The sequence below is a fragment of the Erpetoichthys calabaricus genome, chromosome 10, assembly GCF_900747795.2.
Source record: "Erpetoichthys calabaricus chromosome 10, fErpCal1.3, whole genome shotgun sequence".
In the NCBI taxonomy this organism is placed as follows: Eukaryota; Metazoa; Chordata; class Cladistia; order Polypteriformes; family Polypteridae; genus Erpetoichthys; species Erpetoichthys calabaricus.
Window position 1 is genome coordinate 75,983,041 of NC_041403.2, and position 17,709 is coordinate 76,000,749.

At 36.6% G+C, this 17,709-nt stretch overlaps 1 protein-coding gene across 2 annotated transcripts in view; it reads left to right on the forward strand.

The window, feature by feature from the left end:
• The window catches only part of zfyve9a (zinc finger, FYVE domain containing 9a), a 121,193-nt gene that overhangs the window by 93,058 nt on the left and 10,426 nt on the right, over positions 1–17,709 (forward strand). For both annotated transcript variants that reach the window (XM_028811457.2, XM_028811458.2), the window contains exons 7-11: positions 1,045–1,168; positions 1,452–1,574; positions 3,502–3,657; positions 11,422–11,646; positions 12,026–12,108. In XM_028811457.2, coding sequence (XP_028667290.1) covers positions 1,045–1,168; positions 1,452–1,574; positions 3,502–3,657; positions 11,422–11,646; positions 12,026–12,108 — 711 coding nt within the window. The remainder of the gene's footprint in view (positions 1–1,044; positions 1,169–1,451; positions 1,575–3,501; positions 3,658–11,421; positions 11,647–12,025; positions 12,109–17,709) is intronic.

Genomic DNA, 17,709 nt, shown 5'->3' on the forward strand with positions numbered 1-17,709 from the left:
CCCGTGAGTAACCTGGTTGTATGGCCATGTAAACTCGTAATTGGGTTGCAGTTAAGGATTTTAGAGTCTGCATGTCCACTGCACTCTGTTAGCTTACAACTGTGTTTGCTTTACACATGCATCAAGCAACCACTTAATTTTTTTTTTTTGGTAATACCTGTAGTAAATGGAATTTTTATATATATATATATATATATATTTTATTTGATGAACTTTGTACACAGTTCATCGAAGCACAAAGTATTTAGTCTGTATGTTGCCTTAGCCCATGCTTACATTAAGTCAGATTTTTTATGTACTTCGGTTAAGTACATGATTAAGTTCTGATTAATATTTGTTTAAATTTTCAAGTAAACATGTTTTAGTGACATCATGCCAAGTATACCTTTCTGTGACTCAGTAACATGCTCTGACGTATTGTAAAATGACTTTTATGAATATTTAAATATCACATTGCATATACAGTACCTATTGTTATAAGCTTATGTCAGATGTGAGATATTTGATTGGAGAATGATACCTGTCACTTTGATATGAAAATGGACAGTTGAATTGATAAAAAGCTAAAGCTGACCTACACCCAATTACAATAAACACAAACAAGTAATTTTAAATAGATTTAAAATCTAAACTTTACCTATTTTTTGGATGTAAATCTTACTCTGGACTGTCTACAGCATTATTAATAAGATATATTTATATTGTATCACACCAAGCAGAGCAGACCATTTGTGACTGTTTTGCAAAGATCCTGATTTACTAACATTTTAAAAAATGTAGGGCAGTAAGTAATTACATGGTTAAGTAATTGTATTGTTTATTTTTATTTAAATTTTAACACATAAAAAATTACCTTATCTGGCTTCTCATTGCATTTGAATGCAGTATTTTACTAATTGGACTAATCATACTCTGGCTAAAATTAAAATTTTCTAAAAGTTTTGGTTTATGGATAAAAGGTTAATGCTTGTTTACTTTTGAGCATATATTATTGCATAAAACAAAAGTTTGACTTAAATGTAGTGTAATTGGTGTTTTCTTCAGCTTTTACCTGCAACAACTGTTCAGAGTAGTGCTGTGGCGGTGGGTAGTCCTGTTGGAAGCTCAATGAACCTGATCCCTGAGGATGGGCTCCCTCCCATACTTATATCCACTGGCATCAAAGGAGGTATGGGGAGGCAGCACACAGGTGCTTTTTAAAACTTAATAAAAAAAAAATTACTGTTTTTATATTTTTTTTACTACATATTGTTACTTTTTTGTCTGAGTTATTCTGGATGGATATTTGTCAGATGTCAGTCGTAATCATCAGGCTCCTTTTGAAAAGTGAGATTATTGTAAATCCTTCTGTTTGTTACATGAAAATACTTTCTTTAGTGAGACCTATGGTTTTTATCTTTTTATCATGACTTTTAGATATTACTCATTCATAACATTTTGTGTTTTTTCAGACTACGCTGTAGAAGAATGGCCTTCAGAAATATCTGTGATGCAGCAGCTTGAAGATGGTGGCCCTGATCCTCTTGTATTTGTACTTAATGCAAATCTGCTGGCTATGGTCAAACTTGTTAACTGTGAGTGCCAAGTTAGAAAATAATTCACAGTGACAAAAGCAGGTGCAAAGAAAGTAGAGATTGAACACCATAATTCAATAAAGGTTGTTGTAAGGGGCCATCATCATGTGTTTAGACAAGAGAAATTCTGTTTATTTGAAAAACCAGAATTGTATGAGAAACCAAGAGGAAAGCTATGCTGTGCATTCATTCTTTTATCCGGAATAGGGTCACTGGGAAATTGGAGCCTCTCCCAGCAAACATTAGGTGCAAGGCAGGATCGATCCATGGATATGGCGCCAGTTCATCGCAGAGTGGCACTACAGTGTAATCATATTTTCTGTGTAGACTTTCAAGTGACAAATTATTATAATATCAGCAACTGAAATTTTGAGCAAGTAGTGCAAATGAGTATAGAAGTAGGTATGGTTTATGGAAGAACCCTTTTCAGAACTATTTTAAAAAATGGGATTTTGGAGGGCTCAGAGCGTGACCCCTTTCACTAATTTAAAGTATGTATGTATGGTCACTGCATGTGCATCTTGCTGTGTCTGTTTGGGCTTTTATGTGGGTGTGGCTTTTATCACATCCCAAAAATTATGTATATTATGTTAAAGATCATCTCTAAATTTACCAGTTGTCAGAAATTGTTGGTATAAGGTACATGAGCAATACAAAAGTCAACATCTTTGCCATGGAGCAGTACTGATGGAGAAGTACACGAAGATTGGTAATAATTGGATTCTAGACTATGAGAAAAACTGAAAGTATAGAACCTGTAGACAAATTGTGTGTATAAGTTTTGTTATCTTCAATTTGTTAGTTATTTTAATCAGATTTTTTTTCAATTATTAATCAACATATATAAATAAATAAGGTTTGGTACAAATAAGGTTTTTGTTCTTTTATGAACCTATATTTAACTCCCCCTGCCCTAACCTTCGCTATTTATAGTCACATGGCAGGACAAATCCTGTAAATCCATCTGTCAAAAACAAAATGTATCTGTTCAGCATTTTTACAGTAGTTGGTAGGTGATGGGAAGACTTGTGGCAGAAGAATGAGAATGTAGCAGAGGTCTAGTCTTGGGGAATAATAATAATAATTCTTTGCATTTATATACCGCTTTTCTCACTACTCAAAGTGCTCAGCAATTGCAGGTTAAGGGCCTTGCTCAAGGGCCCAACAGAGCAGAGTCCCTATTTGCATTTCCGGGATTTGAACCGGCAACCTTCCGATTGCCAGTGCAGATCCCTAGCCTCTCCGTCTGTATAATGACACAGTATAGTTGGGGACAAGGATATTATAAACGCTGCTTACTGCAGCAGCTCACAGCAAGAACTGACTTGAAGGAAAAATAGCATTCATGAAAATAACCAAACTGCATTGCAGAAGTTAAAAAAAATACCATGTGCAAGTCTGTGGTGCATTTACATGTATTTATTTAGCAGATGTTTTCCATGTGGAAGTTGGGGATCTTTGAGGTTAAACACCACAAATCTTATTTGAAACTTTAAGGTCTAGTTTGTTTAAAGCCTCTGTATAGTATTTTCAGAATATGATTGGCTTTGATTTCCACTGAGAAGCACAGAAGAACTTTAAAAGTCTATAGTTAGACTTTTTGAGGAATATAGCTTGTATGTATTGTGTTTGACTGAATGATTTGTTCTATTTTTTTTAAATATATTTATCTCCAACATTTTTTTATGATTCTCAAATGTTTATATTTCCCCAGAAAAAATATACTGTACGCAAGAAACTTGAGGGTTTAACAATTGGTATATATGGTGTTTGTGTATTATTTCTGTGTTCTGGGTTTAGAAGGCAGAAAGAGAAACTGCAATTGTGACAAAATCTATTTACATATATGTAACTCAAGAATGAATATGAATTTTACAATAGCTTTGGTCTTGTCACTTGTTACAGTGCATATTATTGTTTGTTTCAGATGTGAATCGCAAGTGTTGGTGCTTGACAACAAAAGGCATGCATGCAGTAGGACAGGCAGAGGTGGTAATATTACTGCAGTGTCTTCCTGATGAAAAGAGCATTCCTAAGGATGTTTTTAGCCATTTTATACAGCTCTACCAAGATGCACTTGCAGGTAACATTGGTGTTTTAAGATTTTTTTCTGTGATACATATTATATCTGTGTGTATATATGTATGTACTGTATATATAATGTGTGTGTATATATAACTGTATGTATATATATATATAAAATATAGAGATAGATACTTTATTAATCCAAGGGGAAATTCACATACTCCAGCAGCAGAATACTGATAAAGAAACAATATTAAATTAAAGAGTGATAAAAATGTAGGTATAACAGACAATAACTTTGAATAATGTTAACGTTTACCCCCCTGGGTGGAATTGAAGAGTCGCATAGTTTGGGGGAGGAACGATCTCCTCAGTCTATCAGTGGAGCAGGACAGTGACAGCAGTCTGTCACTGAAGCTGCTCCTCTGTCTGGGGATGACACTGTTTAGTGGATGCAGTGGATTCTCCATGATTGACAGGAGTCTGCTGAGCACCCGTCGCTCTGCCACGGATATCAAACTGTCCAACTCCATGCCTACAATAGAGCCTGCTTTCCTCATCAGTTTGTCCAGGCGTGAGGCATCTCTTCTTAATGCTGCCTCCCCAGCACACCACCGCGTAGAAGAGGGCGCTTGCCACAACCATCTGATAGAACATCTGCAGCATCTTATTGCAGATGTTGAAGGACGCCAGTCTTCTAAGGAAGTATAGCCGGCTCTGTCCTCTCTTGCACAGAGAGTCAGTATTGGCAGTCCAGTCCAATTTATCATCCAGCTGCACCCTCTGCACACAGTCACCTCTGATAATCACGGGGTCCAGGAGGAGCATGGGCCTCCTAAAATCCACCACCAGCTCCTTGGTTTTGCTAGTGTTCAGTTGTAGGTGGTTTGAGTCGCGCCATTTAACAAAGTCCTTGATGAGGTTCCTATACTCCTCCTCCTGCCCACTCCTGATGCAGCCCATGATAGCAGTGTTGTCAGCGAACTTTTGCACGTGGCAGGACTCAGAGTTGTATTGGAAGTTCGATGTATATAGGCTGAACAGGACCGGAAAAAGTACAGTCCCCTGCGGCGCTCCTGTGTTGCTGACCATAATGTCAGACCTGCAGTTCCCGAGACGCACATATATAATATATATGATGAACAAAGTTTCAGGCAGCATAATATTCTCCACGGCTTCTCCAGACTCTTATCACGTCTGTCAAGTGTGTTCAGTATGAACCTCCTCTCCTCTGTGAAAAGCACAGGGTACCTTTGGTGAACCTGCCAATTCGTTTATTCTGTTGCAAATGCCAATCAAGCTCCACGTTGCCGGGCAGTGAGCACAGGGCCCATTAAAGGACGTCGGGCCCTCAGACCACCCTCATGAAGTCTGTTTCTGATTGTTTGGTCAAAGACATTCACACCAGTGGCCTGCTGGAGGTCATTTTGTAGGGCTGTGGCAGTGCTCATCCTGTTCCTCCTTTTCCCAAAGGAGCAGATACCGGTCCTGCTGTTGGGTTACTCCCCTAGAGTAACCGCCTATCTCTTGGAATCTCTTCCATGCGCTTGAGACTGTGCTGGGAGACACAGCAAATCTTCTCGCAATGCCATGTATTGATGTACTATCCTGGAGAAGTTGGACTATGTGTGCAACCTCTGTAGTGTCCAGGTATCTCCTCATGCTACCAGTAGTGGCACCAACCGTAGCCAAATGCAAAACTAGTGAAAAAACAGTCAGAAAATATGAAGAGGGAAAAATGTCAGTGGCCAAACCATTCCTGTTTTGGGGGTCGTCTCATTGTTGCCCCTTTAGTGCACCTGCTGTTAATTTCATTAATACCAAAGCAGCTGAAACTGATTAACAACCCCCTCTGCTACTTAACTGGCCAGATCAGTAGCCCAAAAGTTTCATTGACTTGATGCTGTCCTTTAATTGTTTGAGCATTTTTATTTATTGATATATATTTTAAAATATATATAAAGTAAACAATAATTTTACCTGTTTATTTGCTGTCCATTGATCATTTGATTATTGCATAATTATCTAATTAATTTTACCCATACTTGTAAAATCTAAATATTCTCATTTTAATGATTTTTGGGAGCAGAATAAAATTGTGATTTAGCAATGCTTGAATTAAATTAATACTGGTTAAATAATGGGATACACAAGTATTTATCTACATAGTTTTTTATTTTCTGATTATTGATTATTGTATTTAACAAAACAGTAGATATGATGGTTTCCTTCTAACCTCAGTTAATAACATCTGAACATGGTTTGGTTGTCGCTGCATTAATATTCTTCTAAATCCGTTTGTAAATATGGCACATATACACTCAGTACTCACTTTATTAACTGTACCTCCTGGTTAATACAAAAGCCTTCTCTATAAGACAGCCAATCAAGCTGCTGCAGGTCAGTGTGCAAGTATAGTACACAGATGTGTTCAAAAAGTTTAATTGTTGTTGTGCTGCCAAACATTAAGAAATACCAAGTGAGATGGTAAGACGTGATCCTTGTGAGTTAGACTGTGGCGTGTTTGCAGGAGACATGTTGTTTCCAGCATCTCAGAAATGGTTTATCCTCCTTTTCACTGTAGTGTTTACATGTTATAGAGAATGGTGTAATGAATAGATGAGCAGCAGTTTTGTGGGCAAAAACGTGTTGTTAAGGAGTTAGGTCAAAGGAGAGTGGTCAGACTTTTGAAGGTATGAGGAAGGCCACAGATATTTATTCAACAACAACATCATTTATTTATGTAGCACATTTTCATACAAACGATGTAGCTGAAAGTGCTTTAAAGAATAAAATAAAGAATAAAGAAAAAAATATAAAAATAAAATTAGGCAATGCTAATTAACATGGAATAAAAGTAAGTGTCCAACAGTCAGGGAGGGCAGAAAAAATAAAAAATAAATCTCCAGACTGCTGGAGGAAAAAAAAAAAAATCTGCAGGGTTCCACGGCCACGAGACCGCCAAGCCCCCACTAGGCATTCTACCTAACATACTGTAAATGATCTCAATCAGTCCTCATGGTTTTCACATTTCACATGGAAGCATTACATGATGATGGCCATGTGGACCTGTGGCCTTCAATCAATCAGTCAATGTAGGGACTGCATGGTGCCTTGATCAGGTGGTGGTGGTGGTGAAAAAAACCCAGAAAACTAGGGGAAAAAAAGCAGAAAAAGTAGGGGTTAGTACGGATTTCAGAGCCACGAAAAAAAAAAATTAAATGTGTATACAGAATATCAGGGTTAAACACAAATGAAGCTATGAGAAAGCCATGTTAAAAAAACTGCTAAAAACTCCTTATTTTAAAGTGCTGCACCGTATTAGCCTGGTGAATTTCTATCGGTAAGCTATTCCAGATTTTAGGTGCATAACAGCAGAAGACTGCCTCACCACTTCTTTTAAGTTCAGCTCTTAGAATTATAAGCAGACACTCATTTGAAGATCTAAAGTTACGATTTGGGGTTTTAGGTGAAAGACATTCCTAGATATAGGATGGAGCAAGATTATTTAAGGCTTTGTAAACCATTAGCAGTATTTTAATGTCAATTCTAAATGGCACAAGTAACCAATGTAGTGACATCAAAACTGGAGGGATGTGCTCAGATTTTCTTTTCCTAGTTAAGATTCTAGCAGCTACATTCTGCACTAGTTGCAATCGATTGATGTCTTTTTTGGGTAGTCCTGAGGAGGAGTACGTTACAGTAATCTAGCTGACTGAAAACAGAAGCGTGAACTAATTTTTCAGCATCTTGAAAAGTTATAAGGGATCTAACTTTTGATATATTTAAGTGAAAAAATGCTGTCCTAGTAATCTGATTGATTAATACTTGATTTAAAATTTAAGTCAGTCAATAATTACCCCTAAATTCTTTACCTTTGTCTTGACTTTTAATCCTAATGGATCAAGTTTATTTCTAATACCCTCATTATATCAATTTTTGCCAGTCACTAAGATTTCTGTTTTATCCTTATTTAGTTTGAGAAAATTACTACTCATCCACTCAAACACAAGTAAGACATTGTGTCAGTGAACCAAGAGAGTTCAACAGCTTTTTATAACAGTGGTGTGAAGACCAACATCTCTGAATGCACAATACTCTAGAATTTCTAGCAAATGGGCTACAACAACAAAAGATCCCAACAGATTACTTTCCTCTGTCCTTTGTAGAAGAAGATGAGGCTTTGTTGGACATTTAATTAGAAAAACTGTATAGTCATAAACTGAAGAGTTACCTGGTCTGATGAATCTTGATTTTTTGCAAACATGCAGATGGTGGAATCAGAATTTGAAGTAAACCCTTCAAATTCATGGATGTGTCCTGCATTTTGTAAATGGAACAGACTAGTAGCAGTACTGTAATAATGCAGGGAATGTGTTTCTGCCACACAGTAGGCCTATTAATACTGGTTAAACACAGTGAATACCACAGCGTGCCTATACATTTGTCTTGTGGTTAGTTTTTTTTTTTTTTTTTTTTAATTTTATTGATTTTATTGTAATCATTCCATACAAATAGATCAATTTTTACAAAAAAATAGGATTGAAAATAAATCAACCCCCACCCCTGAGAAAGAGAGAATGGCCAACGGAGTAAAACTTAAAGCTTATAAAAATAAATAAATTAATGAGATTAATAGGTAGATAAAGATAAATGGAGAAAAAAAAAGAAATGGGAAGAGAATCTACTTCCTTAGTGCTTTAAGAGCTTATTCTAAAATAATATTGATTAGATCCTGCCAAGTTTTGAAAAAGTTCTGCACAGATCCTCTGAGAATTAGATTTTTTCCAATTTCACATAATTTAAAACATCAGTTACCCACTGACTTAAAAGAGGAGAGTTAGAATTCTTCCAGTTTAGCAAAATAAGTCTACGTGCCAATAGTGTAGTAAAGGCAATCACAGTTTGTTTGTCCTTCTCCACTTTAAGCCCATCTGGAAGAACACCAAACACAGCTGTTAATGGGTTAGGAGGGATTGTGACACCAAGGCTGTCTGAAAGGCACTTAAAATGTTTTGTCCAGAATGATGTTAATTTGGTGCAGGCCCAAAACATGTGAGCCAGTGAGGCTAGATCTTGATTGCAGCGTTGGCAGGTTGGATCTTGTGGTTAGTTCTTAAGTTAGACAAGTACTCACAAGAATTCTAAAAGGGCTAAATCTCAGAGGCCTAATCCAGAGTTGAGAAACCATAACATGTTATTACAAAAAGCATAATGAGGATTTTATTTTCAAAAATTGCTCTAGCAAAAGTAACTTCAATTTTTGATTGAATAGGTTAAATAAACTGGATTTTAATCTTTTTTGCTCTCATTACATACTAGTGATTTTTTTTTTTTTTTTTTTTTACTTCTACCAAACTAGATACCCTAAGCTTTTGTACATGCCTTTGCATACTTCATTCATTAGCCAAACTTGTACATTTGGGGGGAAAAACCATTTAATTTTAGAATGATATTAATATAATTTAGCCTAAGGATATACAAGTGCAGTACCAGTAGCAAGGCAATGCTTGTATTTCCCAGAATTGGCTTTAGTTATAATTATCTTTTTGCTTCCAGATTAATACTAAAAAGCTAATGTTAAAATTTTGATTTAAATGCTTCAAACTTCAAACTTTAAAATTGTGGGCACAATGATATACAAAAACTGGGTAACAGAGCTAAATGCTGCTGCATGTTCAGAAGACATTCAATCTTTGCAGGTGAACAGGTTTGCAAACCTTTTTTATTTAATTTATTTTAATTGGTTTCCTTTCTTTCTTTTTACAAACACATTTCTAATAACTACATTCCTGATGGTTTAGTGGGCGTTATGGAAGCAATTCTAAGATAAAACAATGAATAAAGGGAAAAAAATATACAGCATACTGTAAATCTGAGGTTGCATGATAAAAATGCCACCTATGACTTAACATTATATATTGGTTTCTGAGCAGCCAGCGTGAAAATGCATAACATGAAAAAAGTTTTGGTTTTGTTGCTATTTGAATGCAAAGCTATGATGCAGTTGAAATTCATACAACAGGTCTACATTAAGTTAAAATTACAGGCCTTACTGAAAATATGTATTCTATTGGAAATTAGTTTTAACGGTGTGAATTCCAAAAAACATCAAGTCCTGCATTGGAAATGGTTATGGATTTTCATTCTTAATATAATTTTCTTGAAGCAGAAGCAGTGGAAAATTTTGCAACAGTAACTTAATGCTAAATTTTATATTTGTTGTAAACATTAGATCTTATTAAATAATGAAAATGTTTAATGGTTTCTCTGCTATATGGGCTGCCTGCGCAAAGTGTAGTGTTTCCTGTAGATTTACATTTATATAGCATAGAATTACACATTACAAAATGCCCTATTTTTATATAGTATTGTACAGGTTTCTGGGCAAGCTACTGTCGAAAGGGGCATTTTCCTCTGGAAAGTGCTAGATATTTGTGAGCAGTCACATATGGGCATGAGTTGTAGAGCTTGGACAATTGTCAAACCACCTGTCTTCAGATATCATATCAGCCTGCTTTTCATGTTCCAACCATGGGAAAGTGTAATTTTGATAGTGACTGGTACTGTGCTTAAAGTGCAGTAATATTGAAGTGAGTTTTCCGTAATATTTATCAAAGTTATTTGTTAGCTTGCCTTGTAATGGCTATGAAACTAGATTCTCTTCTCTTAGGTTACACTTTCTTCATGGATTGTCTCCACTGGGCTCTGTGGTTACGGACTTGGGTCTGCACTTGGTACAGTTTCAGAAGCAACCGTCTTAGCCAGGCAGGTCAAACTTAATGTCATCACCTGAAGTGACTCATCAGGATGGCGATATTGCCTAATCTTTATAGCTATAGCTGTTCCTCTCCTCTCACAAAAACCCTAGAATTAGGATATATTTAAACAAGTTTTAAGCATTCCTGGAAGTTTAAAAGACTGCTCTGGGATCAGTTTGTTTTGGACACATATCAATCAAAGATCGAAGCATCATTTATCTTGACATATTAAATATCTTGACATATTGATGTGTACACAGGACTTACCTTCCTAATGATTACATGAAGCAGTATTCAGAAACATCTGTTAATGCTTTATTATCAAACAATTTTACAACTCATCTTCCTAAAGATGATGACCTCCTATGAAGACCTGTTTCTTTCGAAGCTTTTAGTATCTGTAAAGATAATGAATTTTTCAAAAAATAAATCTGTATGCATTCTTTTGCCTTTAAATTATGCAAGTTGTTTAATTTAACTTTAGGAGCAAAATAGAAATATTGTAAACATTTCAGCTATAGTTTATGAAGGCAGGCATTGCCTCCACACTAATTGTGTACACTTCTATTTCTACAGTTTGTTCTTTTTCAGATATATATTTCCATCTAGGTAATCTACCATTTCACAAGACACGCATCATCTCAGATTAGTTCTAAGTGTATTATTGTAATTTTAGATTATTACTACTGTGCCCTGGACCATCTACAGAATCTCAATCCAATTGAATATCTTTGGTATGAGGTAGAACCAATGGTTCACATCATGAGTGTGTGTCCAAAGATATTTGCAGGAACAGTGATACTACCAAGTCAGCTTAGAGCAGAGTATTCCCAAAGAATGTTTCCAGCAGCAACATCTTTATAATGTCCAAAAATGACAGTTATTTAAGTTGAAAATGGAGGCATTTCCTGATAATAACATTTGTGTACCTGGTAAAGTGGCCACTAATTTCAGTTTAACATGTCATAATATGACTGTCATTTCACAGTGGTTGTTGTTTTTTTTGTAATGTATTCTAATTGTAATCTAAATAATAAAGGTACAATATGCTGCCTTTACAGGTAATGTCATTGGAAATCTTGGACACTCATTTTTTACCCAGTGTTTCCTGGGTAGTAAAGATCATGGAGGTTTTCTTTACATAACTCCAACCTTCCAGTCCCTTCAGGATTTAATATTGCCAAACCCACCCTATCTCTTTGGAATCCTTATACAAAAGTGGGAGACCCCATGGGCTAAAGTCTTTCCCATTCGATTAATGTTAAGGCTTGGAGCAGAGTATAGGTGTAAGTATAAGTACATTTCTAGTTTCTTGTGTATGGTGATTGTATCTTTTTTTTAATATATTTGGCTTTCGTTTTTTAGTCTTTTTTTTTATGCTGCATGAAAGGACACTTTTGACTGTAACTAGCCAAAAAATTATTGATATTTGCTATACATAATCTTTTTTTTTTTTTTTTTGCAAGTTTAAGGTGTATAAAATGTCTGTTCATCTGTCCACATTAAACACCTGAGCTTCCATTGGACCGGTTTGTTAGAAATTTTCAAGTATTTTTTTTTTTTTTTTTATCTGGCACAGTTTATAATATGCATATTATAACGGCTATAACTTTGCCTGGTAGAGGGGCTATTTTCTTTAATAAAAGACTACGTATTTATTTGCAGTTTATCCATGTCCTCTGTTCAGTGTTCGGTTCCGGAAGCCTCTCTTTGGTGAGACTGGTCATACAATAATGAATTTACTAGCGGTGAGTTTATGATGTTAAGTATCTGCATGTTTAACTCATGAAAAATAATATATAATTTGTTAGTATAAGTAACTAACATTTTTAAAGATATTATGCATTATAGTAGTAAGCCAGCACACACACATGCTTGATTGAAGACATTTTTTTTGAAGGGGACTATAAAAAGGTTTTGTTGATTAAAAAAAAAATAAATAAATAAAAATTCCATTATTGCCATAGAAGTTGCATGGTGTAAAAACTTTTCTGCATTTTCTGTATCTATACTACTTGTATTATTATGAAGGGCCAATATCCATATTACTAACCGAGAATGGTAAACCGGATATGGACGCAGGGACCTACCCGTGGACGCAGGAGACATAGTGTGCAGGCGCCACACAAAGCCCCCCCGCCCCAGAGCGAAATGGGAGAGACTACGAACCGTCTGACATGCCGCAAGCAGGATAAAGCGAGTTCAGAAATAAAAGACAGAGTAGGAAACAAAGTAAAACGTCATAAAGAGGTTAAAGAACGGGGCCAAACACATGGACAGCAGGTTACAGATGATGAAAGCTGGAATGCAACAGCTTCAAAAAAACCTAGGCACGAAACACATGCACAGCAAGATACAGAATATAAAAGCAGAAAAAACGACAGTTAAACGTCCACACCACACAGCGGAGGCAGACCCTACACAGCATGGTAAAACCCGACATAATACGGAAGGCACAGGCATTGCCGCCATATTGTGAGTGGCACTACTGTGTAGTGAAGGCGCAGGCGTCACAGCCATATTGTGCGTGGCACTACTGCGGAGTGAAGTTAGGAGTAATGTGCTGCTTGGGATCGTACAAAACGCCGAACGCGAGCCACCGTCTGAAACTGCGGAGGCAAAGCAGGCACGGGTTCAAACCGAACGAGCTCGACTGACAGATATACGCCTACAACGTGCGTCTCAAACCGCAGAAGCAGGGCAAGCACGGGTTCAAAACAACGCAAGCTCCTACAACGCGCGTCTGAAACTACGGCTGCCCAGCGGGCACGGGTTCAAAACGCCGGGGGTAGGCGAGCAGGGGGCGAAGCCCCCTTGTAATAAATATAAACAGCAAAAGCAATAACCAGACCATTGTAATGTATATTTATGTCACATAAGACAATGTAATACAAAAATCAGTTTCTACAATTTACAAAAGAACATTTCAGGTCTGCAGTTTGAACAAGTATAATTTTTGGCATATGTTCATTTTGCATTTATTAAATGATTTGACCTTCAAGTTTAATAGGACAAACAGTTATTACAGTTCTGGAAGTAAATCCCTAGAATGCCATTTGCTATTATACTGTACTTTGGGCCTAATGAATTAGTTCAGCTCTGGGAACTTGAATAGCAGGTCTCTTAATTACAATAATTTTAACTCTTCCAATAGGCAAGAACCTTGTCTGTGTTTTTGACTCCCCTCCCCAGCCTCCACTGACGTGGAAATTTGCTGATTTAGCCTTTCTGCGGCCCTCCTGTAACAGATTTAGTACAACAGTGCCTAACATAGACTCACAATATTTTAAAACTAGGCTTTCTATCTATCTATCTATCTATCTATCTATCTTAATGTTTTTTTAGAAGAAGTAAGTGAATAGGAACGACAAGCTTTGTTGAGCAGAATGGCCTGTTCTTGTCTAGATTGTTCTAATGTTCTTGAAAAGCTAGCTATTGCCACGTGGGCATAGGTTCTGAAACACATGCAGCTATATTGGCTCCATTATAAGGCACAACTACTAATCAGTGAATCATTTCTTTGTAGCATATTTCAGCGGTACACTGCCTGCCACATTCAATGATAGATTTAACAAGTAACTTTAACAATAGGGGAATGCAATTTTTAGCATGCTTAAAACGTTGGTTCTATCAAATTGGCTATTCTCAGCTACCAGCCTAAGGTCTAATTCATGTTTTCCACATTTGCAGAAATGTTCTCTTACACACAGACTAAATGATGCTATTGTGACATCAATGTAAATGACATATCTTGTCCATAGAGATATCTGCTGACATGCAATATTTTGATCCATGCTGACTGCACATGAGCTTTAAACGACACACATAGATGCTTTGGAGGAGCAGCAGAAATGCACAAGTGAAAACTGTGTGCTTTCTGTATATGTATATATAGATGTGCACATATGTCCACTGAAGTATGCGTGAGTCCTGACTAGGCTGTGCATGAATTTGACTACTAAGGATGTTAATACGTATCCATTCCCAAAGAAGAATGTATAAAATGTTTTCAGTAATATAATGAAACGGTCTGTGACATTTATTAAAAAAAAAAAAGTCTTACATTCATAATTAGGAGATATACAATGTCTTAAAAGTTTACATCCAAATTTCAAAACATCAACAAAGTATGTTACCATTGCCATGGGGGGGGAGTGCACAGGGTGTAGAGAGAGAGCGCCATGCTGGTCAGCAGCTTTGCCCATGAACCACAGAAAGTGTCTACACCTTGAATGGTGTTTTAAATGTGATTCTGTCAAAGTTTATTTAAAATTGCAATAAATATGATGCCGTACTGGCACAAACCTCTACAATTAGATCTGCCTCTTCATACAATTAATTTGATTAAATGTCTACCACCAGGGGCCTCATGTATAAATGGTGTGTACACACAAAAATGTTGCGTAATAACATTTCCATGTTCAAATCGCGATGTATAAAACCTAAACTTGGCGTAAAGCCAAGCACATTTCCATTAGCTCATACCCTGTTGTACGCAAGTTCTGCATTCGGTGTTGCAAACTGTCGGCACCCAGCGTCAAAGCAGTGCTACTGTTCCTGTGTGGGTTACTCTTTCTTTTTTAGATCCACATCCCTGACGCGGCTTTATCAAATACACTGAAATTAACCGCATATTGTTTATTGGTTTAATGCATCTGACTGTAATTAACCTGTAAGAATATAATGGTCCACAGAATGGTCAAACTATTCCAAATACCATAACTGCTTTAGCGTTGTTACTCTCACTGTACCTTCTTCTTCTACTTTCAGTTGCTCTCGTTAGGTATTGCCACATCGGGTCATCTTTTTCCATATTACTCTCACTGCACCACTCGGAGTATTTATATCACTGTATCTGAGTGTGAATCACAGCTGTACAGCAGCTGATCGGAAAGAGAGTTATCGATATACAGCATCAAGCACACGCTGCCTCAGCCATGTTGTGTATTGAACTGCTGTCATACGGCAAACGCTTCAGAGCCTTTCCTGTACTGACCTCGCAGTTCACAAACAGTTTCATCCCAAGAACTCTAAACGCACTCAATCAGACCATCAAGAGCTCCTTGTAGAACTGTTTGTACTTATAAGTACAATTACCTTATTGTAAACTTGCGATAGTTATATAATATTGCACAACCTGAGCCACTTTATAAAGCACATATTTACATATGATGACAATATCACAGTACCACAGCGCTAGCGTGCCGCTGGCGCTCCGTTCACGGATTGTTCCTGCCTCGCGCTGTATTCTTGCTGGTGCTGGAAGGATAGATCGATAGAATAATTAAACACGTACTACGAAGATATTTCAATGTTCCTTAAAAGTTTTGAAGAATCAGCGTTCTAAGCTTACAGATGGCTTAACATCTATTACAGAGCTGATTGTGTGGCAATTGGGTATTTGGAGAAAGAAAAGTAAGGACAGGAATTGGGGGTTAGAACGTTTGAAAGAGACAGTACTGCAAAAATAAAGTATTTCATTGAAGGTCGCACATGGCACAAGCAAGCCTCTTGCGTGAGACATGAACAATCACTGCGCCACCGTGTCCCCATGTTTAATAACATCATGAAAATTATATCACGTATACATCTCAGTATTTTAATTATTCAGTGAGCTGTAATATCACGAATGTAATGGATTCTGTGTCCTGTCGGAGGAAGACAAAGCCCAGAAGCACGTAGTGATTCACACACACACAGAGCAGAAGATCAAATACAAAACAAAGCATTTAATGTGCTACTTTAGTTACGATGGGATTGAGAAACTAGTAAATTAAACTATTTTAAGATTAAGTTTATGATGTTCTACTTTAATGACAAAATAAACTATGTGATTAAAGTGGAAATTTCGAGATTAAAGTTGACTTTTCGTGCTTCCCCCCACTGTGTGCTTTTTTTTTTTTTCCCTCTGTACCCTAATATGCTTTCATATGACACTCAGATGGTGGGCTACGACTCGCCTTTTCAAAGCGACTTTGATATGTGACAATTTCTTTTTTTATTTCAGGCATTGTGCGACTTTGTGAACTTGAGCTTTCAAGTTTTTCCGACACGCTTTGTCACTCGATCAGCTTCCTTTTGTTGATTATAACACTATTTAAACTAACAAATAGTAAGGTTTTTCTTTGCCTCCACTTGGTTTTCGCTGAAATTCTTCTATTTTCCCTCCTGTGAAAAGACAATGGCAAAAGCATAAGGCTGAGCTTTAAGGGCTATTTATATTGATTTGCATATTCAAAGAGGCAGAATTCTGGGAGGAGTTGGGGAGGGACAGCAGGTGCGTGCACGTGTGTTACTTTTCACGATGACCGGGATTTATGGAGCGGAAGAACGTGGAAGTTGGCGTTCACACAGATTTATGCATCTGGATTTTTTTTATGCGTAACCACATTTCCGCTTTTGTGCTTACGTCATGTTATAGTGCGAATTCTACGCACGGCGTTATGCATGAGGCCCCAGGAAACCAAAAGATTTTTTTTTTTTTTTTTTTTTTTTTTTTTTGGGCTAACTAGAAGTTACTAATTTCTTTTACTTACTCAAACACACCATCCTCCGTTACTATCTTTCTGCTATCTTCTGAACAAAAAAAGTGACTTTGCATACATTTTAGAAAAATAAAATCATACTTCATTGTTTGATTGTGATGTGGCTATCGCACATATTTGGCCTTTTCTTATGTGTGCAAGTGTATTAATTGGTATTGTGAGCTTGCAATGTATGATGTGCTTGAAGGAAAACAATCTAAGCACCTGCTTTGATATATAGTGTAATCATTTTATTTCAGATTTTTTATTTCATGTACACAATATTACATTCCTATTGTAGTGACCCTCCATGTGGATAGAGAAAAAATGAGAAAACATGGATTGTGGTTGGGGGAGGAGGTTAATTCTTTATGTAAGGTCACAGTAAAGATTATAAAAAAGGAATAGTGTTTGTAAACAATGTTAAAGTAAGAAAAAAAATAAGCTTATGATTGTTTACATTCCTGAGTGACGCTTCTTCATTATTATGGCCATGGAGAACACCCTCACTGCTACTCTAGTGTTTCATTCTGCCCCAAAGCCCACCATCTTATGCACTGTTGCTCCTTTCGGTTTTGTTTCTTGTTTTTTTTTTTTTTTCACTGATTATGATTATTAATTGATCAAAAGGGGTTCAAAGTCGATTATGAAAAGTTAGCAAAATGAGAAAAAAAAATTCCATTGCAGGTGGAGAACACATAATTAGCACCTTTCAAAAAACAAAAGTCACCCTCCGGCAAAAAGAAATTGCATAATGTGACTCTCTTGAGATGTTGTGACTAGCCTAATGTGTTCTGTGTTATATTTTTGGTGGCTGTTTATTTT